Below are 24498 nucleotides of genomic sequence, written 5' to 3' on the forward strand. Positions count from 1 at the left end.
AAAACAACTCCTACAGTTGCTTTTCAAAATTACAAGGCTTCAAATTTCCTCCATTGCCAAAGTCTTAGTATAAAATTAGACTCCAGTAACAAAAAGTCATCAAGTCAGGGTTACTGTTAACAGTGACATTCTTATATTTGTCTATCTTAACAGATGATCATCAGGCAACAGGAAATACCTTTTCATAGTATGTTTATAGAAGTTCTTATTGCACCTTTAAATTTGCATTGATTGCTTCATTATGAAAAGCATTCAAATCTTCCCTCAAAATCTTTTTTTTTTTTAATTACCTTTTGTTTTAAGAACACAAAATTAAAAAAAAAAAAACCCACCACCAAACCTCCTCTGTGATATTCATAATCTTTTCAGTATATTGGCAGTTTATGCATTGAATAGAATATGAGGAATTACTGAATTAAGGAATTACTGCATAGAGTTTACTAGGTTTTCAAATATATGGGATATATATATTTACTTTATCTTTATTTGCTGAAATGACCATGTCCCTGAAAATGGTTATGAGATAATTTAAAATGAATGAATAATGAAATTAATATAACATACCAAATGTTTTTAAACACAATGAAGGTTCACTGCTTTCACAAGATCTGACCCCAGGATCCTTGTTGCTCTCTTAAATATCTCTATATGAAAAAAAACCACCCATGAACCTACAAATTAGCATTAAAGCAGACTTTCAGGTTGTTACAACTCCTTTCAAGCTATTTTTGAACACCCAAGTAGTGTTTGTTTCGTTGAAGTAAGTAGTCTAGCAGGTAGTGGGATTACCTACACTTGCCTGGTAGGGAAGGACTTGGCCTAAAGAGAAAGAAGATAAACCTGCATTATCCTGGACCTCATTAACATATGCACATACAGATGAGCTGCAAAGTACGGGCCTTTCCATCATTTTAAATAGAGTTAGATAGCCTCTACTAAACCTCCTCTTAATATCATGCAAGCCTGTTCATCCCCCTCTGTTCTAACCCTGTGGCCATGTTAAGCATCCGTATCTTAACTGACTTCTTCACAACTGCTGCGATCTCAGTTTCTTCTCACCACTTGTTCCTCTTATTAGTTCAGAAAGTGCTGCCAAAATAATCTCTCCTGAATACTGCTCTGCTGCACCCCTCTGAAGCCCTGCACTGACTTCCACTCATCCAGACTATTAGTTTTAAACTTAGTGTTCCCTTCTTCCAGTTAAAGCTTGCTCAAAAATAGGATCCACATTCAAAATATTCAGATTTTTCCTGTTCTGATATTCTCCAAAAGGAAAAGGGAGCTGCAAAAGCAAACAAAGAAGGAAGAAAGGATGAAGAAAATGGTGAGACACATACATATGCCAAAGTGGCCCAGGGTAATCACCAGAGCTATGGGACTTCCCCCCAAAATCATGCCACACAACCAGCATGAGGGTCAAGCTCTTCTCCCGTTCCTGTGAATGGGAGGGATCCCCAACTCCTTTCAAACAAAGCTTCTCTTTCTGAAATATTATCTTGCATCTGAGGAAGTTTCCTTAATGAAGCCTTAGTTGAAAACAGTATTTCTCTACCAAAAAGTTCCTGTGTTAACATATCTGCTCATTTTGTTGAAAAAATATCCAAGAGTAATTCCTGAATGCCTACAGTTTCTATGGCCTTATTTAATTCTCATGTGAGCCAATCTGTCTTCCTTTTTACATCTACCTGAGTACTTTACTGAAGCACCACTGTCAGCTTGGATATTGTGACTATTTTATTCTTCCAGTTCCTTTCATGTCTCTATGATGTGACCTTTTGCAAAAGCTATTTATCAGACTGCCTTCTTAAAACCATTCAAATCCTTTCTAAAAAAAAAAAAAACACCCTAAAAAAAACCCCAAACCAAAATCCCTACCTGTTGCAAAGTTTTTTCAACCTCCTTTTTAAAACCCATTAAAACCCTTTTAAAAAAAAAAAAAAAACACCTAAAAAAACCCCCAAAAAACCCCAAACCAAAATCCCCACCTGTTGTTAGACTTTTTTTTTTTTTTTTAAGAAGAAGAACAATGAAAAGAATTTTTCTAAGATGTAAAGAATTTAGATCTTCTGGTGCTTCCATCAATATTCGTGTATTCACGTTCGGGTTGGGGTATCGCGCAAACAAAGCAGGCAGCTCCATCTTGACTGTCAAGCATAGAAAGCAGCACCAAATGGAGCACATTCCCTGACCACTGTCCTTCCATTCACCAAACAGGGCAAAGGTCTCCAGGAAATAGCAATATGAGCTCAGCTCATTAAAAACTGTATGAAAACATATATCCTGAAGGGATATTAAATTAGGCTTACAGAGGCAACTCTGAGTCTGTGCTTCCTTAGAATTTTAGTGCTGAACCTTATAGCCCCAGCATTTCTTTAATGCAATTAAATATAAAAGTAGAGATATAACACATTGCTTTAGTTATAGTCTAGCAAAGAGAAAGAAAATAGGTGAGACAGATAAAGAACTCTGTAGGTAGCTTTCATTTTGATCTTCAGTGTCTCTCTAGCATTGCCATCTTTGTGACATGCTCACAACAGTAGAGGCCATGTTCTTCCACATCCAGTTTTACTGAGAAGGGCAACACATTAATTTTAAAGAGACACTTCAGAGTCTATGCATTTTTTTAAAGAACTGCGATCCATAAACATCCCTACACTAGTAAATATAGCAAACACTAAACACATATAGGCAACCATATCAATATTAAACTTAAGCCGTGCCCAAGTACAGAGTACACCCAATTTCCCTGATGCATTTAATTCAGTTTCTGTGACTTTGCACATTTGAGTTCAATGTATAACTCATACAGGCAATACAAGGTATAAAAAAAAAAGATTAATTCAGTCAACTACTACTGCTGTTTTTGCCTTCCACCTAGTTATCAGCATGCTAGTCCACATTATTGTGACATGCGAATATTACCCTCTTATTACTTCCATGGCAATTTCATATTTAAAAATTAAATTAATAGCTAACCTCAAAAGACTTAGTATGCTTAATTTCATTTCATTCCTTGAATCATCCTTTTCACTATACAATTTCTCCTCTAACTAAACTAAAAGAATCAGAGGTGTAATTATAGATCACAGATTAGCTGTTCAACATTTGCTAGTAGTTAAAATGGGGTAGACATTAAAAGCAAGCTGAACCCAGAGAAAGCTGCTCCTCCCATCATTTGTAGAAGAGACTGCTGTGAAATGTTAATATTTATGAAGTCAAGGCTAGAGCTTTCTGTGCTTTTGGATGACTTCGCAGAGCTCTCCCAAAGCAGGACATCCTACCACCACTGAAACCACTGCCAGGAGGATCTCCCACCTTCCCCAGCTGCATTCATTGAGGTCCGTTATGGGTAAGGTAGGAGGACACAATGCTGTCCCAGGAATCCCTCACAAGACATCATCCCCTTCACAGCTAAGACAAATCAGGGAAGCTCAGAGGCTTGCCTGTGGTACACAGCCACATAGCAGCCTCCCAAAACACTGACCCGCAACCCAGGAATACGCGCGTGACTTGAAGTCTCCTTTCTCCTTAAGATCAGTCCGTATTGCTGGGTCAGGACTTCACTGTAGGCACGCTCCCCATTCTGAGCCGGCATAGGAGCACTAGTGAACTTCAAGTCAGACTGGCCGACAAGTAGGAGGAGATGTCTGAGTGCCAGCCACTGAAGCAAGAAGCTGAAATCCTGAGGGGCCCATAGGTTCAGGTGCCAGAAACTGGAGAAGACTGATGTTGGGAGGGACAGCTACTGGACAAACTGAATTTCTAACATCATCTATGGAGAAAACTGGGCGGGGGGCGGGGGGGAGTGCGTCCACTAGCAAACTTCATACCTGATCAGCCAGAGGGCAGGAACAGGACTGAGCCATCCGTGTTGTTCATGTGTATATAGGTGCTGTTTCTGATTATGTGGGGGCTGGTAAAAGCTCTGCTCTGTGTAGGGTGGTATGTATGGCTGTTTGCAGTGTGCGTATAGACGCCTATCGGGAATACACGCTCAGCCTTGCTGCTGCCTGGATCTGGATACACCAAACTGCAGCAGCCTTGTATCAGGCCAGGAGAGGCTGAATCCCCAGGGCCCTGTAGCCCACCAGATTCAATTACCTCTAATGGAAGATCCTGGAAACATGATCACCTTAACGTCTTTGGTTCCACACATACTGACTTTTGTGTTGATGGAGCAACAACTTGTTTTCTTCCCTAATGCAAGCATCACAAAGCAGACACAAAGCCCAGAGAGACCATACACTATTTGCACCTCCACTTCAAACGATCTACTTGGAGCAAGGAAGGGCAGTTTCAGAACTCAGCAGCCAAATGATAATTTGCCCTACTTCTCCTATTTTTATTGCTGGTTTGCAGCAATGAGTAATGCTGTCTCCAAGAAATGGAAGTGAAAGCTACTCTGTTCTTGTCAGAATAATAATGGATATTCTGTTGGCAACTGCCCTCCTGCGCTGCACAACAGCATAAATAAAAGGAATTGGGAAAAGCCAACAGTACTATAGTAAATAAAGTGTGTAAACTCACCTGCTTGCAAATAAGTGATAACCCCTATTGTTTGGTGTTTCAGCCTGGGCAACAAGAACAGAATAAACACTGTGTCTAAATCAGAAGTGAGTCAACTCCACTGATCCTCATCTATGGAGAGTGGTTGTGGGGGAGAGGCACTGGCCGTTCAGGGAGGGTCAAAGTAGAAAAGTGTGGCTTGTAAGACGTCAAGAGTGCCTCCACATGGTTGTACAGACAGCAACAGTCTGAAAGATGGCCTTCTCCAAACTCAGGTTAGTTCAATGCTGGGATATTAGCTTTGGCCTCACTACCGTTACCAGTAGAAGGAAAGATGTCAATGAGCATTAAAGTATTTGCTCCTTACGGCTTGGATTCATGTACAGTTTCTATTCACAGAGGATACACAGATTCAAGCAGGGAAGACTTGCTTTCTTTCAGAACAGTTTAGAAAATGGATCATCTTTGGATCTCAAGATACATGCATGAGGACTACCCTTGGTGGTTTTCATACCATTATTGTACACAACCACTCTGCTCTCAGGATGCAGGTTTCCCACAATTTCACAGGGGCCAGAACCCACTTACAGAAGCCAGTCTGACCCTTGGCAATGTCTCCACATTCGCTACCTGGCTCTGTCAGGGCCTCCTCCACTGTCACCCTCCAGAGAGACACATCTTCCTTTGTATCCAAAACCTATTTCATGCAGGACTCCAGGATTTTACACACATCTTTTGGGGGATATTCCTGGGAGAGCAAAGCTACTCTGATTTCTCCTTTCCTGCAAAACCAAAAGCATTCAGTTGTCTTTGGCATCGGTTGCTAGTTTCTAAAAAAAATTCCTCTTTCTCGCTGCTCACATTGCAGGGGACTTTGATTCTTTTTCATACTCACTATGCCTGTTCAAAATCCATAGATATACGTTAAGATCTGATCATCTGACACTTGCATTAAAATACACTTGGAAAGAATTGTTAAAAAAAAAAAAAATTAAATTAAGTGCATATAATACACCTACCCGTGATTTCACTAAGAATTGGCCTAGTTTAAAAAACTGAAAAAATTATTTTGCTTTTTATTCGGCTCTTTGTTTTCATACAAAAGACCCACACAAACACATTATTTAGCTAAACAAACTAAGTATATTGTCTCATCTGCAAAACCAACCAACTGTAAAAGCAGTGAAATGCATTTTTTCCTGTCTTTACACTGACACTAGTTATTATATATAACAATGTTTAGTTAAAAATAATACAAACAATATGTAATTATTTCTGAGGACACATTTATCTCTAAGAGGAATTCATTTCCAAGAGCAATGTTATACTTAAACACATTCATCCACCGTGCCGTCAGACAACCCAAATACATTACATATTGTATTACCTTTATTCTGGATGGCCAATAATGTGAATATTGATTATATAGCTAGAGCACATCATCTACAAGAATCACAGCCACATCTTTTCTTTACTCCTGAGGAGCACAGTGAATGTCTGGGCCTGACATATTTATCACAGGGAGGCTGAGCCTATTACTTGGCCAAATTTACTATATATTTCTTTGAGCTCTTAAAGAGGAATATGCCATAAGGCATGAACGAAGGGCTTACAAATTCAGCCACAGAATATTTCAAAAGGCTACCAATTTTGTGGGCAAGTTTTTCTTACCAGTAAGTGATCAGTGTTCAAAAGGTGTATGACATTAAAGATTAAGGACACAGTTATTTTTCACCTGAAGTTTTTGTGACTAGTTTACTAAGATATTTAGCTAAACACTTCTGGTTTTGGCTGCCTAAATACACAAAGCAAAACCTGCATGTTTCCTTGAACTTGTATGTTGCTCCATGCTTTTTTCTTCACAAGTTGACTAATGAAATTACTGTGATATCATTACTGAGAGAGAAAAACATTGGTTAGAGCACAAAATAATAAACGGGACCCTCATTACATATCAAGCTCTGCCCTGATTTGTGGTGTGATCTTAGGAAAGTAATTGAGAGATCAGTGCTGGCTTTTGATGCAAAGATCTAACCACCTTTGAAATTAATTTACATTTCCTCTATATGTACACAGGTCATAAAAACTCATTACTTTCCATAAATTATATAAGATTAGATAAGTTTTAAGGAATTTTCTCTAGTAATATGAAAAAGTATACACTGCAACAACGTGTATATGACATTAATGCTAAGTGTTATCTGTTTATTTCAGGGAAAATTGGTGAGCAGTTTAATGCTTCCAAGATTGCTGGGATCAAGCCTCATTTTCCAGATTTACTTATCTTTGATTTCCCTTCAGCAAAATGGGAGCATTTAACAATACAGCTGATACATCAAAGTGTTACTCACTGTAAAGTACAGGTTAGAGGTATTTTATTATTACTTGCAGAATTTCCCATAATGTCAATGGAAAAGGTAAAATGTTTCAGAAAAGTAGAAATGGTCAAATGCACATAATGCAACATGCTGACAGAAATGTCATTCACTAATGTTTATTAGGCAAGCAAATATCTTTGGATGAAGAATGATATAAAAACATTATCATCATCAACATACTTGTCCCTGTAGAATATATCTACGTGAGCCATATTAGGAAACTTCCACTAATCCAAACCTCTAGAGGCATTTTAGCTACTAATCTAGATGAATTAGGTCACTCCTGCTCAGTTACATTCATTACATGACAGAATTTTCTTCCCTGAACTCTCTAAAGAAAACTTTTCATTTACAAAGGTCCTAATACAAATTTTGCTGGGAGCCTTTTCAATGACGGCAAGTGGAAAAAAAGTTTCACTGAAAATTAATTTATTTGCCTGTTTGGAAGTTCTACCTCCTTACCAGCCCCAGCCCCTCACTTTCTCCATATTTCAATCAAATCTCAGATATAGTTTAATAGTGTAAGTGGATGAAGCCAGAAACAATGTACAGCACAGGCTGAACTGGATGCATAGGTGATCCTCACTGCCAGCTACCAACAGATTTCCTAATGTACAGCCAGCCTTGGAGCACAGTAACACCCACCTGTATTTAATGACTGTTACATGAATCAAATCCTCTGTGGAACATGCATTGCATTAAGCTCCTAATTACTAGTTTCAACTGAAATGCTTTGACGACTGTTAAAACATTGAGAAATGATAACATAACAGAAGCTCTCAGGAAATGTTATTCTTAACACTCAACAGATTATTGATTCCTCTACTGAGGAGCAGCAAAGTAACAAGAGCTCCAACCTTAACTTAGGCAGCCGTTGTCTCTCAATTAAAAAGAACAGTAAACATTTTAACCGCAACAAGAGACAACATCCATCACCCCCAAAGCATGCTTCAATTAACACAACCATAGACCCCCCTTTGGTTGAACGTGGTATTTAAAATAGAATCCATGAGCTCTCTAATTTATGATAGGTTATTGGATAACTCTTGTTAATTATAGCTGCACAATGCCAAAATTAATGATTTTCCCACCCTCTTTCAACTTGAGAATGAATTCATAACTTATATCAAGACTCAAAAGATGTGCAATTAATATTGTCAGTAACCACTTCACAAAAGAGATTTGTTAAAGGCAGGCATGTGGACTCAATTAGTGTATCAATTAATGTTGCTGTTACTTGATCTATAAATTATTGAAAAACTCATAACTACTGTAAGGAAACAAAGCAAATCCACTCCCCGTCAATGAAATAAGCTCCTGACTGTGCCCTACTCTTTAGATCAAATTTGAATTTTGCTGGATTCCATGAATCTTAGCTATGTAATCAGAAAAATAAATGAACCTATACCAATCTGACAATTTGAAATGCCTCATTATAGTGATGATGCTTTAAATGTTGTTGTCATAATGTAAAATAAAAAGCTAAATAATAACAATAATTTTAAAACCAATAAAAAAATCAGCCATCATTGTTCACTTACTAATTTAAACTGAAGTTCCAATCTGGAAATAAACCTGTAAAATCTGCATCGAGATTTCTACATAGCAGCAAAATTGCAACTTTCACATCAACCAGAAACCTCCATCCCACTCTCAAATTTAGCAATGATTAGTCCAAAGATTAGATTCACATGAGGTCTAAGAAATCCAAAACACGACTTAGGTAGCATTAGGCACCTATGATGAAAACTGAAAATGACAAAACATAACCTTGTTTAAAGGCTGTTTATCCCCAAAGGCTTTTAAACTAACTAGGTGCCTCCTGTTTGATCTTAGTATGACTAGAGTTTTGCTTCTGGGGATGCAAAGGTTTTCCTTTAGATAGTTAGACTGACTCCACTCTCTCATTAGAGTTTAAAAAAACCAGGAAATAGATGTGACTTTGCCAGAGGCCCAATCTCATATACATGAATGGTCCCGGAGCCACTGCACTCCTTTTAATTAGTAGTCAGACAGTTAAAATGGGACACTTAAGCTTTTTGCCATCCCGATCCTGAGAGGATCAAACTCAGACCTTCTACGACCAAGAAAGCACTGCCAGGCAACACCCTCTACTCTGCTGGTGCAAGCAGGGTAATTCCTTACCTGGCATTAAACAGCCCCCTGAGCAGAGTCCACTTTTGCTTTCCCTCCTCAAGCACAGCTTCAGAACTTTTATATTCATTCAGTCAAAACAAAGTGCCCAACCCATGGCTGTAAGAAGGCATCTAGCTCTGATAGAGACATAGCACATCACATCCCCTCTAAATTTCATGTTCCTACTGCCTAGTAATGGCAATCCCCCACTTGGCGGCCTGCCTACTGTGAAATCTGTTTCCAGATGCCACGTGCTTCCCACACATTGCAGTGGAAACCTGTTTAATAAGGGAATATCACCCATGGGGATCCTTAGCATCAAAGATCATTATACTGATTGTCAACATGCCTGAGCTCCTCTTTGTATCTTGCTTCCATTTTCAAAAGTCCCTGTAATTCTGAAAATTGACTCAAAAGTCTTACTACAGACTCCATATAGGCGATATAATGAGAGATGATTTTGCAAAAAAATCCCAAGCTTCAAATAGAATAATTACAGAATTTAAGTGCAAGAGGAAGAAACCAAATCCCTAGAAAAATCTCCTGGCGTCCCCCAAGCAGATGCAGATCTGCATTCAAATTTGGTAGCCTGGCTCACTTCTTTACTTACCTCCCATTTCAATTTTCCTGTTTAAGTTAATTTTGCAAGAAAGGATTTTCCAAGGCAGTTATCAGTGTGGATTCACCATCAATGCAACACATTTTCCCCAAAGAGGTTTCTAAATTGATTTTAATTCCAATAGCTCTAGTAAATGTTTTCAATTTGATTCAATAATCCATACACACTTATAAAATGGCTTTTCTCCCATGTACAACAATACAAACGTGGTTTATGTTTCTAACAACTTTGACTAATAAAAAATTCTAATTTCCTATCCTGAGTGGTAAACACATGTAATGTTTATTCACCTCTCAATGAACCAGATGACATAAACAAATGAAAAAAAAACCAAACAAACCCAGCCTCTAAGTGCATTATTTGAATCATTAATTCTCTAAATGCTTCTTAAAGAACACATGGATTTTTGGCGAAGTCACACACACACAAAAAAAATCACCAAAAAAGTCCTAGAACAGAGCTTTCTAAATCTCCTGAGAATTTTGCATTATTTCCTTTTAGAGAGCAACATGAAACCTCTTCAAAATGTCTCTTAAAATTTGAGCAAGTTCTCAAAAAAGGTAATTACAACACAGTTACCAGTAGATATCAGCCAAGAGTGGCATGAAGATTAGGGCTGGAGGTGCGGGATGGCAGAAATGTAATCTCTAATAGCATCTAGTGTGCTGTAAGCTCCTTAAGATGGAGTAAGGTGTAGAAAGGAGGGCTGTGGAAGTCAGGGTGACACAAGGGTCCTCAATTGGTAAGTACCTTCACAGTACATGGAGCAAAAAGCGACAATTTGGAGATGAAGGAAGGTGCTTGGCTCACCTTCGTTTTCATAACTGTGTCTTCAAGTCAGTTAAAACTCACCTTGTGCTGGGAGTATGACCACGTAGCATTTCTAGAGCCTATTGAATCCTGGATCCATCAGATCAATATTGACTGAATAAAAGGCAAAATTAGTACTTGATTTTTAATAACCTATTTTTAAGATTATCCAGGGTGATAATGTTAACATAGAAAATTACAATTTGATATTATCATGTTAATATTGAACTTACCTATTGTACATGAGAGTTACACAGCTGCGATTCTACTTAAATAGCAGCTTCTGAGCAGATTCCATATGTAAATTCTTGTCCTAACTGTAGTAATAATCCTTCAGTGTTTAGAACAGAATACCATCTTACAAACCAGCTCTGATGACAATGGAGAGAGACTGAAGAGTTGACTATAACTAGAAAGCTTACGGCTGTAAAAACACTGTGCCTAATGAGAAATGTTTTAAATAATCTCTTGTAAGAGACTTGCTTTGCATACGACTACAAAAAGAGGTAAGTATTCCCAACACATAAATGAAGTATTTGGTAAAATCTGTAACTTTGCAGGAGCATTAATGCCATGTGCCCCATCTGCAGCAGAAATCAAACTATTTCCCTGTCACCAAAAAATCAGTAGTCTATGCAGTAGAGTCTAAAAGCAATTTTAAGAAACCATAAAAGAACTTCAAACACACATCCTACCCTGCTGCAGGGAGTTAGTCCATCCCAGTAGCAGAACTTTGCATTCGCCTCCATTGAATATCATGAGACTCCTCCTGGACCTTTCCTCTAACCTGTCCAGGTTATTAAATTGTTTAACTAATGATGTTACAGTGCCTTTAACTCAAGATAGGCACTATACCACAAGTGTACAAGTCACATCATCTGAATAACCACCATTTTCTTTTAAGCCATTCTACTTCAATAAGAACAGCAGCCTGCATTTATCATGCAACATTTTATCATGTTTTATATTCGTATACCTTACAAATCTTAGGAGTTAAGCTTTGTATTATTTCAACACTTCAAATACAAAACACTACCTTACTTTATCCTTATACAGATAGAGAGAGATTTAAAGATTTAGCTGACACTACACAGAAGACTTATGCCGAGATCAGGAAAGAACCATGTCCCGTGCTGTAACTCCATACTAACCCTTATCCCCCTTCAGTCACCCGGATCTTCAGCATGGGATGCACCTGTGGGACAGTTGTTCCATTAAAAAGTTATTATCAAACTTACTGCTCTTTCTCAGCATAGTGCTGTGAACTGAAGATGGTAGGAGAACTACCAGAATGGTAGATAATACAGCAAAAGAGGCTCCTCCCTGCTCTGGATGGAAACGGTTGCATGGCTCTTGCAGAAGTACCCAATTCACTGGAAATACATTAGAGCTGAAATTTCTGTTTATAAAGCAAAGACTATTTTCTTGGGAATATTCAGTTCCATTGCATAATCAAACTCATTGATGAGTAACATTAGAAACTTCACGTTAGTACTTGCTACCTGTCACTGCTCGCAGTTAATGAATTTGGGGAAAAAAAGAAGAAAAAAAAAGTATTTCCCTGTTTTTCACATGTCCATCTATATGTGTTTATATCCCAGTGTTTCACATGTCACACTATATACAAATACATACAATTCAATGACAAGTAAATGAGCACACCAAGTTTCTTTTGACTTCCATTACGTGGGATTTGAATAGCAAACACTGTCTGAATTGTATACCTTGTCTGTATAAAGCATTCACTGTACCATGAGGCCTTCGGATGGCTGGATGTGATCGAACTTGCACATACAATACAGAACAAGATTAATTCTGGAGATGGGCTTCTGCCATACACTGTCCCTTCCAGTTCCTCAGATAGTTGTACATGCTGCAGGGAGCTCTGATCGCTGCCATGGAACATATTTTATACTTCTTCTCAGCAGTAAAGGTAATTCTCAGAATTTCCATTTGGGGAATAGAATCAGATTTTGTGCAGAGAAGCATTCGGTTATTATGATTTATGAAAATGTTTTTAGAAGTTGGATGCTGAATATTTTATTAACATAAACATCAAGTTGCTAAAACAGTTGTTTGCTGCTTTCAAAAGTTTCACCCTCCAGCAGAAGAAACAACATAGGAGACACACATCAAAAAGATGTTATCCATACTGCAAAGAACTGTCATTTTTTAATTTCCTGCCTGCCCAAAAATACTGAATGATCATACAATCAAACCATCTTCACTTTCTCCACTTGCCTTGAACATCCCTCTCAGATCACATTCTCATTTACATCAAAGTTCCCCTATTTTTGCCTTTCTAAACTACAGCTTTTTTAATCTCAAACGAATCATTTTTTCCTTGTGAGTTTAGGCCTAGAGTAGTCATAAGGATTCTAAACCATCTTCCCAAACAAACGCTTAAAATTTTTAATTGCTGTGTCTCTTTTTAAAAACACTAATATAAAGATTTCTGATACAAAAGTTATAGCAAACACAAGGCCTTAAATACCGGTTTGGTAGAATGGCCACAGTAAAACGTACAGCTGAACAAGTTATTTATCAGACATCTAAGATGAGCAAAATTTGCAACACACACATATATGAGCCAAGATGAGATTTTTTTTTTGTCTTAAAAAAAATGTAAAAAATCCTCAGAAGTAAATGGCTAAATTATACACCCACAAAAAGAAACAGACTGACAAACTGAAAAGCTCATGAGAGTTCAAATCTTGCTGCCTCAAGTATTAAAACTATTAAAAATGATTTTTTCCTTTTGTTTTACTTTACTTTGAGCAATTCATTTTAAATTTATTTTCAATCTCAATTTCATTATCTGTATAAGTTTAAAAAAAAAAAAACAACCAAAGATGGCTACACAGAACAACATGAATTACCACTAGAATTCAAGGTCTTGGCTTCCAAGTTCATCAGTACTTAAAAACATAAGCAATAAAAATACTAATAAAAATCTAAGGATAAAAATCCCTACTAAAAATCTTTCAGTACTCCTGTTCATAAGCACCAATTCATATAGTCCCATTTCTCATGCTTATCTGTCCAAAGAACTGCCCTACAATTTGATGCAAAATTGTAAATACAAATATGAACTTATCCAACCGTGCATTTACTCACAGCTTCTCCTTAATTTTGAGTTTTCCTTCTCCTTGTTTATATTTCCTTTACCAGATTACAATTAATCTCTCTATAGATTGCTACCGAGTTCTCTGTAACTTCACAAAGTGTCAGTAAGATTCACCCTCCCGTAACAAAAAGTGCATTTAAGTTCTGGTTAGTTCAAAGCAAAGCAGAAACAAAGCCTTTAGAAGAAAATTTATTATCAACAGAGTAAAAAAAGTTATCTTTTGCTAAGAGTAATTTTTAAAATTGTATTTCCATTTGTGAAACAACTGCAATATATATACATAGAGTAAAAATTAATAAACTGTAATACATAAGTTTTTTCTTACATTTTAAATATATTTCGATATATTTTTAATGTCAGAGAATCAAATCCTGTGTTCCCATACCAGACTTCCACTGGGCTTAACAAATCTTACTTTCACAGAGTGCATAGATAACAGAAGAATCACAGATGCATAAAAGGTGGTTGATGTAGGAGCTTATTAAAGTACAAAATACATACGAATAAAGAGAAATTAGTCACTACCTTTCTTTTTGGAGTCTTTCTTTGTGCTGGTTTTAACAGCCACTTGAAGTTCTGTCTCAGTTGACATCCTATATCCTTAGTCCTCTTCACACAGATCCAGGATCTCGGTCAGGCTCATTTAGAACGTCTCTTCAAGAGAATAATTTAGCCTTTCAGATACTGTAACCCAAACAGTTCATCTCATTGACTCCTTTCGAGTGCTGTTAAAGAAGGAAACAAAAAGTAACAATCATTTTCTGAGTTTAAAACATAAAAAAGCCATTGCAAGCTTACTGAGGAAAGAACCTATGAAGTTCTCCATATACAGAGTCAATTGCCCACAATTTTAGATGCTTAAACACAATCATCTAGTCCTGTTTGAGATGTTTTGGCACATCTGAGATGCCTTCACAGGCTAGAGACACCACACAAGGTGTACAGAAGACCTGTACTTCTGGACCAGCAGCAGGACAAAGACTACAATCCGGGAAATAGCTGGAAATGTCACCAAAAGCAAAAAATTCTGCAGGGACTCAATTCTTAAATGCAACAATTCCAAGGTAAAAACATATTGCCAGATGGTAAGTTCAGATTTTTACTCCTCAAATGCTCCTTCAATGCTCTTTCAATGCTTTCGTTCTCCTACTTGAGCAAAGACAAATGAAAAATGTATTCATTACTCATACTGAGAACATCATACTTCGCCACTCCTCTTGCTTATGATAATGTTTCCAGTATAAAAGAATCTGCCTCCATGTAAACAAAGCTGTAATTGTTAACACTCATCTAGTAATTTTTCTTGCAAAGAACTCTGAAAATACAGTTAACTAAATCTACAAAATACAAATGGGATAGGGGCAAAAAGATAACATTTAGGGAGCAAGTTACAGCTTTACAGAACATATATTTATTGGGGAGATACACAATGAGGGAGGCAGGCTTTAAGGCTGCAAGTAGGACTGGGGATGTATGGGCTGCAGAGGCAAAGAATACATAAAGAATAAACAACCAAGAAAGAATAAACCCTTACTCCAATTCTTACTGCTGGTCCTTCTTGCATTGAAGGATGAGCCACCTACTTCAGCCAGTCTGTTGAGGGCAAAGGACCACACTGCCCTAAAGCCATTTGTCGTGATGTTCCCTCACTAAATGCATCTTCCTATTGTCCTTTCTTTTTGTCAAAAAGTTCTCATTATTAGCACAATTACAGTGAAGTCCATCTGGCCTGTCTGAACAGCTGCCCAGTTATTAAATAAGCATTTAATAAAGAAATTAACCCAGCATATCAGTTGGTTAGCTGGCCAGAGATTAACTACAGTTATAGTTATTTACTAATGTCCCTTCTTTGTCATTTAAGACAGTAATACACTGCAAACATTGAAATAATTTTGACAGTTTAAATCACTTTTCAGAGTAAGGGCTGTAAAGCCACTAGTACTTTCAAATCCAGGCTCTTTTAACATTTTAAAATGCTTCAGTAACATTACGCTGCCATGCACTGTCTGAAGTGATTTAATATTGCTAAAGTGTGTCAGGGGCTTTCTTTCATAAGCTCTTCAAATCTGTATGTGTATTATAGAATATTCAAAGATAGCTTTTCAAAATCTGCTGAACTGATTTTGAAATACAAAAGTCCCTGTTCCCCCTCTATGGAGTCTGAATACGTGTCACATAGCAAAAAGGAGGAAAAATAAAGCAACTTACAAATCAAAGTTGCAGTGGTTGCTAAATACACCTTGGAACACCTAAATAAACTAGAAGCATTCTGATTAACATTTTTAGTTAAGAAAACAGTAGAAAAGGACAAAGTAAATGAAGGTTGATCACAGAGAGAAAAGGAGTAAGGTAACAGCCCCAAAACTGACAATCTTCCAGGATCTGAAGCGCTCTTTGGACAGGTCCATGGACAAGGAGATGTCTCTCCCCCAAACACGGTTACGGTGGGACACCACGTGCAGTGACCGCTGGGCCCCGGCACAGATCAATGCATTCACTGTGCTGTGAGGGAACCACCTCACCCTACCGTCAACGGAACCGCTCTTAACTTACGCCTGAAATCCCCCCAGCAAACAGGGAGAAAAGGACTGCAGAGAACAGATGTCCCTCGCAACCCCCATCTCCTTCCCCTGCACACAACCCTATTTAATAATATTAAGTTTTACAGCACAGTAGGGATGCATCAGTCTTTGCAGCTCAATGGGACTTACTTAAAGCATCTCTCAAATCACAGTTGGATTGACAGTTTATTTTTCTAGAATTTGGATTTGTATTTATGTAAATGTTGACTGCATAACTTCACAAGAAGCACTAACATGAATCACTTAACAAAAGCAAAATATTTCTAATAGGTCCATTTATTAAAACAAACAAACAAACAAACAAACAACAAAATACCCCCAGGGTCAAGAGTTAAGCAAGTTTTAATGTCTTAGAAGACTGTTGTGGGTACAAAGCATCACGAATGTCATCTGTTGTCAGCTACATTCAACAGGATAGCTGAAATAGTAGCATATGAATGGAACTGAATATTTTAAAATAACAACATATGACTGCTATCTCATTTGAAACTCTCCAGAAAAGCTATATCCCCTTGAGGCTATGCCACTGAGTAATATTTTTTAAAATAAATGCATGTCTATTTTTGGACAGGTTCACATATTGATTTACTTTAAAACCTAATCAGGTCATACTCTCACAGGCTCATAGATCCTTGAATAAAGTAATAGGTATCTTTGTAAAGGAGCACATAAACATCTGTCAGATGCAAACTATAGTTCAAACTGAATTTGCTACAGAGACAATTCCTCCAAAAGTACAGGTCTTTATGTAAGCTACATTAGTAAACTTTCATATACTGTCCACATTTCAGCCGTTTATTACCCAGATGAGAAAGGCAGTCAATCTGCTGTTCGCCGCAACAGCTTTTATTGTCTCCTCCAATCTAGGTCACCGTTGTTAAATACTACGGTCTTCCAACTGTGGGAAGTACTGCAGCATGTGTTTTATCAATGAGATGCCATTTTCTTTGATCAGTTCTGCCACATTTCTCTCCCTGCTCTAAAGACAACATTTTGTTAGCTGCATTTAAAAAAAAAAAAAATCCATCATCTTGCACGTATCCACCACTCTAACGATCTTCTTGTGTGCCTTGTTACTGTTCCAGTTAGTACAATGTTATGTGCATGCCTCAGCTTTTCCTAGAGGATTCAGAGCTCTTCGTTTTAACAAAATACTGACATTTTCTGTTCCCTTATTAAGTGGCTACAGCAGGAACACAATCAGTGCATTCTGGAATAAAGTGGCTTTTAATTCCAAGAGAAGTCTTCAGCCTGCATTCTGTATTACTACTATGCTGGCATAAAACCTAAAGCCTTAGTGAAGAAATATTTTTGTAAATTTACTTTGCAGTTAGGATTACCACAGGTTGGACCTTTTATGCTCAGGGAAATTCGTCACATGCTCCACCCGCCTCCCCCACGCATTTGCAAAACAACAATTTCTGTCAAATCATTTGTCTTTTCAACCACGCCTGAGCGAGCTCATGAAGGGATTATTAGGCAACTTCCCCTGGCCCGAGTTATGAAGGAGGTCAGACAAGATGATCATAATACTTCCCCTCTGGCTTTAAAATACATTAATTTATTAATTTTCTTCAGGGCTTCAAAACTTGAGAAGTTCCCTCCCCTGAAACCAGTTTCCATCTGCTTATGTAAAGGAAAAGCAGTCTCAGAAAGGATTTGTAACTAAGCCCTGGCGTTCCCTGGGTATTTAAGTTCTCCACAGCCCCAAAGTGGGATTTGACAAGAGGATGGTACCTCCCAAACCCTGGTTTGACAAAACAAAAACCATGCTACCATCCTTAGCTCTTGCTTTTGTACCTCTGAAGTCTTGCAATTCATTTCCTTTCCTCCAAAGCACCCAATATAATCATCTGGTAAGGAAATGTTGACGCCCATGATTTTGCAAGTGTTAAACAAACCCCAAACATATTAAAAGGGAAAAATGTAAGTGACAAAATTATTTTAAAAGTGCTGCGATCCTGGAAAACTGAAAACAGTTCAAGCGCTAAGGACCGCTATCCAGGGAGAAAAACGTTAACTCATCAACTTCTCATCTGACCATGAAGCCTAACACAGAGAACTTCAGTGGGACCACACAGGAAGACGGTGGAAAAACCCATCCTTGCCACCAGTGCCTCTGCCTCCTCCAGAGAGAGGAGGCCATGAAATCCTTTGGAGCTGCTCACACTATTTTGTACTAATCAGTTCATTTCCCTAATGGTCAGGTCTTGAGAACATCCTGTGGGAAGCTACTTGGTATCAGAGTATTAATCTTTTACAGAAGGCACTACACTAATTCCAAACTGAAACCCAAGAGACTGGTCCAAAACCCACTGATAAATTTCAGCCAATAAGGCCTATAAGCAAGAACCAAAAAATGAGGAAGACGAGGTAAAAGAGGGAGCTTAAGACACTGACACAGAGGAGAAAACGAGGAGGAAAAGAAAAGCAAACAGGAGAAGATGTCTGTGTAGATACTTCATTAAAGCAAATTCTATAACAATGTGTTTAGCAGCAAAATCTAAGCCAGCTCATGCATTAAAATTCTGGCTAGCCTGCAAAAGAAAACAACCTCTGTTAGACTGTTGCATGTGTCCAGTCTCTCTTCTCTAGTTTTGTCATTTGCCAATAGAACGGCATAATAAACTGCTTCTAGTGACAAAGTCAAATGACTCTCTGTCATGGCATGTCGATCACTGCTTTCTCCTGCAATTTCTTTACTGGCATTTCTGTAGCCTGTAAAGGTAAAAGGAAGCTTACCGTTCATACGCACAAACTGAGATCCTACACAAAAATTCATTCCCTCCACAGACATGTGGAAAGCCAATTCCCCAGTTTAGCTCCTCAAATCTCCCCTCGCAAACTGCAAATGCTCCTCTGAAACCCAGCATCCTACTTCCTCCTCCTCCTACCTCCCTAAGTTCCACAGCTTGCAAAGACTCAAAACCATCTCCATATTTCATACTTAGTTTTGTTTGCTCTAAAATGAGCAAGTACTCCCCTCCACCTCTAATTTTCTATATATAAGATGAAGGGAGGAGATTTATGTGCTTTATTATGCTCTCTGTACTAAGTCTGTAGTGAGATACCAGACCAATACCTCCTGATTAACCCTTTTTAATTCTTCCGACATCAGAAAACTTAGTACTCAAACCATAACATTTAATTTCCCATTGTGCATACTTGCTATTTGTTTAGTTGTATTTATAAAATACTTCTCATCTCCTGAAAACAAGAAGCTTGTTTTTAAAAATACCTACATGTAACTAAGGCAAATAACACATTTTATTAAATTTATTGTGCTTTACAATATGCTTCATTATTCTATCTCAAGGGCATCTTTCAGGCATGCTACCCAGTTCCTCAGATGGTGTAAATAGCACCACTGAAGCTGATTTACCACCAGAAGAGCATCTTGCCAAAAAATTGACCTATAAAATATTTCCAAAGTAAGATGTTTATTAGTATTCCAATGACAGCAGGAATAATTACTAAAATTCCTCCTGGAAATCATTCCATGTAGTGGTGAATACTACACTCCACCTCACCAATTATTCACCAGAAATGCTGTGAATTTTCTACTCACTAGAAAATGCTGATTGGATTAAAAGGACGCTTTTCACAGGAATGAATTGATTTAATCAACATTTTTATTGGGAAATTACTAACATTTCATTTTAATATTATAGTTTCTATTTTACATTATAGAGGACAGCATTCTGGAAACAAAGGCAAAACAGAACACATCAACCTCGCTGTAACAGAATTTTTGAAATACACTTTCAAAAGTATGCCATTTTGCATTCAGGAAAAACTACATGATGTTGGTTCATAATTTCTCTGAGGAAGGATATTCAGATACTTTTAAGAAAAAGTGCTGGATTTGAGCCAGTTGCTAAAGACCAACAGAAAAATATTTACATTTTTTCCTTCCATCCTTTCAACATGAAATTCATCCTCTTAAAAGAATTTCTATAATCACAGTATAAAGCCTTTTAAAAAAAAAAAAAAACAAACAAAAAACCAAACACCCAGCAGTGAGAACCCAGGACTTGCTGCTCTCCACTGTTCTGCTCTATTGCTGGCCCAAAGCTAGTGCTGCGTAATTCCAGTGCTGCTGTGTTCCCTCCAGTTTGTCTCAGTCCGATTTCCAATAACCAGGTATCAGCTTCAACTCTGTGAAATAGCATTTAACAACCCTTCCACAGGTTCTGTTAACACCTACCTCTTCTTTGAGCTAGGTATACCTGGGAGCATCATCAGGCAGCATGAGTAGCATTGCTTTCAGGAGCCTTGCAAGGCTAGAAGGGACAGAATCAAACCCCAAATCTATTGCCACAGAAAATTAAAGGATGAAAATCAAAATGGAAATGACAGTTATTAAAAACAGTCGTGGCTGCACTGTATGCCTTCAATTCCATGAGCAAGCATGCAAGTCTGCTGGACAAGTGCATTTGCAGCCTTAAACAAAACAAGTTGGTCCTGGAAAAGGCTGACACACAGACTTCCCTGCACTCTCCCACCAGACCCCGGGAAGGCAGCAATACACAGGCTCCTGTTTGCTTCTCCTCTGCCTGTGTAGCAGGGAATGCAACTCCAGTCCAGGGAGCTGAAAATGAGTAACAAAACCCCTGTGTGCTGGAGGTATAAATACAACATACGTTGTTCCTTTAAGCGTATTTTTCAGCTCTGAGATGCAAAACTCCACTCAAAGTGCTGTTTGTAAGCTTTTTCAGGGTATTGCATTAAAAAAAAAAAAAAAAGCACTGCCACTGAACAAAACAGGCTTAAAAACTTCACATCATTCCTTCAATACTGAGAGGCTGCTATGTTACTAGATAACATAGGAGGTCGTTCAGATTGGACTAGAGATTCCCTGTGCTCACAGTGAAACTGAATTACCTAAATGCTTTTCCTATATGAATTGTGTTATGCCAAGACTTTACTATACTGAGATTACTACACTGCTGACCCTGAAGCAGGAAAGAAAAAGAATTGCTGGTAGCACTGTGTAAGAACAAACAAGAAACAAAACTCAACTGCTACAAATACTGCCCAGGCACAGCCTGACTGCGATCTGACTTCCACTAGCAGAAAACTGCCTTACCTCCATTAAAGTCAATAAAGTCACACCAGCACAAAATCAATAGCGTTGCATTTGACTTATATTGGCGTAACTCCATTGATTTTAATGGAGTTGGAGTTACACCAATTTTATGCTGGTGTATCTGCATTAGTGTCAGTGAAGTTATGCTGGCGTGACTGATGTAAACCACACCAGACCAACCAACCCCTATGTGTCTAAAATTCAATGTCATTAAGTCTAAAGCAACAAGAAAACGCAAATCTGTACATTACCAAAGCAGGGTCTTTGGAATTTATTTTTGCAAAGAACGGCTCTTTTGCAGTCCTCTCAACACCAAAGAAACAGAGTGAAGACTAAGAAGGGAAAAAGGACAAAGTACACAGTTGGGATCACAGTATTCTGTAATTAGAGCTGTTAAATGATTACTAAAGCACAGTGGTGCAATCATCACACTGAAGGAAAGGGAGAAGTATGCAGTCAGGAGCATCATCAGAGAGAAGGTAAAAGCAATGTCAGAGACACCACGTTTTATATTTAAATGCAAATTCCTCACAATCAGAATCTGTGCCTTCTAATTGGAAGAAGAGGTTATGGAATGAAATGTCTCGCATCCTGGACAGCTCAGCATGTTTTTAAGTGGCACAGTAAGTTGAAGGCAACTTATTCATCTCCTGTCCTTTACAGAAATACCTTAATTCAGCTCTTTTTTTTTTTTTAATTTCAAGATGACTTTCTTAATATTGCAAGTGAGACTGAACTGGGACTCACCCTCTCATTCATTTAAAATAAAGTACAGCACAATACCTACACAAGATCCAACTTAAGCTATACTTTGAAATCTGAAATAGAGCTTGAAGCGATGCTTTGTACTGGCCTTCTTAACAGACATGAATTTTGCACCAACTTTTTCAGGTCCCTTTGAGATTTGCTCAGTCACACAAGTTAACCTATACATCGTGCCCTTCAATTTTCTGAATGCTTCCTGACATTACAGCAAAGCAAAGCAAAATTTCCTAATGTCAACAACAACAAAAAAACCCTATGCCAGGATCTTTATTCACTGCTATTTTTCAACACTCAGCCCTTGTTCCCTGACAGTTAAGTATTAGGAAAATTAATCAGAGGACTTCACCTCGCTGTAAACGGACTTTTGATTTATTACACCAAACCCAACCACCAGATTTCTACCAAAGTTCATTGACTAGCAGAGCAAAGGGGAAAAAGCAAAAAGCTTTCTGGGACTTTAAGTATGAATTTACACATACAAGCAAAAATTATTTTTACATTGTTGTTCCACAACCAACAAATATCAATATTTGAAATAGTCTAGTAAGTGAGTTTTAGCTACAGAAAGACTTTTGACAATTCCATTTAAACACTCCAGTCTTCAAACCAGCGATGTCACTCACGAAGATAATTCCACATGACTGCTAAGATGAACAGCAGGCAGACTTCTGAACGATACAAACAGAAGTATTTGAGAACTGCTGCTAGATTTTACTGGAGAAATTTCAAACCATAAATAATTTTCTTGAATTCACTTATGTGTTCCCATCTCATTTGTGAATGCAGTGCCTTGTATCTGATTATGTTATACACTGCTCCACAAATGCCTCTGCTTTACATCAGTAAGAATGTTAACCACTTTAAAAGGGTCAAAGCACCTTCCATAAGAAGTCAGGCTCTACACATTTTCTGTTCATGGGTAAGATTCAGCAGTGTTTCTAAATAATAAAAGACAGCACTCTTCCCACAGCTTGAAAATATAGTCTAGGGGGAAAAAAAAACCCACCCAACAATCTAACCCTTGAAACTGCGTGGGCCAGGTGTTGTTTTCTGTATCATAATTCCATAGAGCAACATCCATACAGGGAATCATACCGGTCTCCACTGTGCTATAACCTTGCAACTGGAGAGGTCTACATGACCACATCACACACTTGCAGAATCAAAGCCTAACTGATCTGCTTAGAGGCCCTGTCAAAGGAATTACGTAAAAGAAACAGAAAAATCAAGCCACTGCGCTGAACAAGTATACGGACCTGCACCAGTGGTAATGCATCACAAAACCATGCTTATTTTCTAAACATTTTAAAAAAATCACTCAAGTAGCATGCAGTGAGGAACCATTCACCTTCTACTGTCATGCTACAGTTTATTCTCTCTTGGAAGCAATTACAGGACAAACGCCAAGCTACAGAAGGTATTTTTCCAGCAGCAGCATCTGGCTTCTTGGCAGACGACTCAGGCAATTTTATTGGAAGCTTTAGAGATGCTATTGGGTCAGTCCTAGTTATATTGCTCATGAGGCGTCTGGCAGTTTCTTCTTCCTAGATGTCATAATCCTTCTGATTTACCTTGAAGGAATTAGCACACTTTTATCCATTTCAGAAACAGCTGACCTGCAGAGCATTTAGGGGCTATATACAGAGACATAGTAAAAGTCACTGGTCTAAATCTGTGTACCTTCGAGCCAGCAGCATTTCGGCATCCTTTGCCTAATGCATCATCAAGAAAACAAGTAAGCCATGCAAAAACTGTGTGTGTGTGTGTGTGTCTTACTGGTAAATGGAATGCATTCCTCACGATTAAAAGAAAAACGTAAGATGCATGGAAAATTAATTAGTCAAAAAAAAAAAGGTAAGCTGGGGCAACAGCAAATCTGTGCCTTTATTTAATATGAACTGCTGTCATATAATAAAGACAGTACTGTGCTGTATCCTGTAGTAAGGGACAGTGCACATGAAGTCAAGGAATGCTTCTGGCAGACAGCAAGCATAAATTGAAATACAAGGGGATCCACTAAGTCAATGGAAGGGGAACAATTTCTGAGTATCTGCTTCTTGCAACTCTTCCATGAAATGCAGTGCCTCCGAGGGTAGAAAGGGCATGTGGAAGTAAAGACAGCTTATGTCCTTTGCTCTCCCTACTGCCTGTCCCTTCCCCCTCTCCAACCCCAGCAGCTAAGATCTGCATTATTCTGCAGCTGTGATCATGATTAATCCTCATCCAGACGGATGAAAGACAGGATGCTGTTTTTACCCTCCCTCTTTGCATACCAACAAAATCAAGTCCACAACGAAAAGGCTTTATGTCAGTTTAGAGCAGTCCTCTAGAATTAATACAGAGAAAGGGGACAGAATGCTATAGAAAATGCATTTATAGGCCATAACACAGGTGGGATCCTGCTTTTTTAGAAAGATTTCTGTGCAATTACTTATAAGAAATATACTCCTTAATTAAAAAAAAAATAAAATGCAGATGTGTTCATT

At 38.1% G+C, this 24498-nt stretch overlaps 1 protein-coding gene across 1 annotated transcript in view; it reads right to left on the minus strand.

Annotated features, from left to right (window-relative positions):
- The window catches only part of DAB1 (DAB1, reelin adaptor protein), a 255992-nt gene that overhangs the window by 109084 nt on the left and 122410 nt on the right, over positions 1–24498 (minus strand). The window contains exon 3 of the mRNA XM_019474146.1: positions 14102–14301. Coding sequence (XP_019329691.1) covers positions 14102–14168 — 67 coding nt within the window. The 5' untranslated portion in view covers positions 14169–14301. The remainder of the gene's footprint in view (positions 1–14101; positions 14302–24498) is intronic.

This window comes from Aptenodytes forsteri, unplaced genomic scaffold (genome assembly GCF_000699145.1).
Source record: "Aptenodytes forsteri isolate BGI_AS27 unplaced genomic scaffold, ASM69914v1 Scaffold119, whole genome shotgun sequence".
In the NCBI taxonomy this organism is placed as follows: domain Eukaryota; kingdom Metazoa; phylum Chordata; class Aves; order Sphenisciformes; family Spheniscidae; genus Aptenodytes; species Aptenodytes forsteri.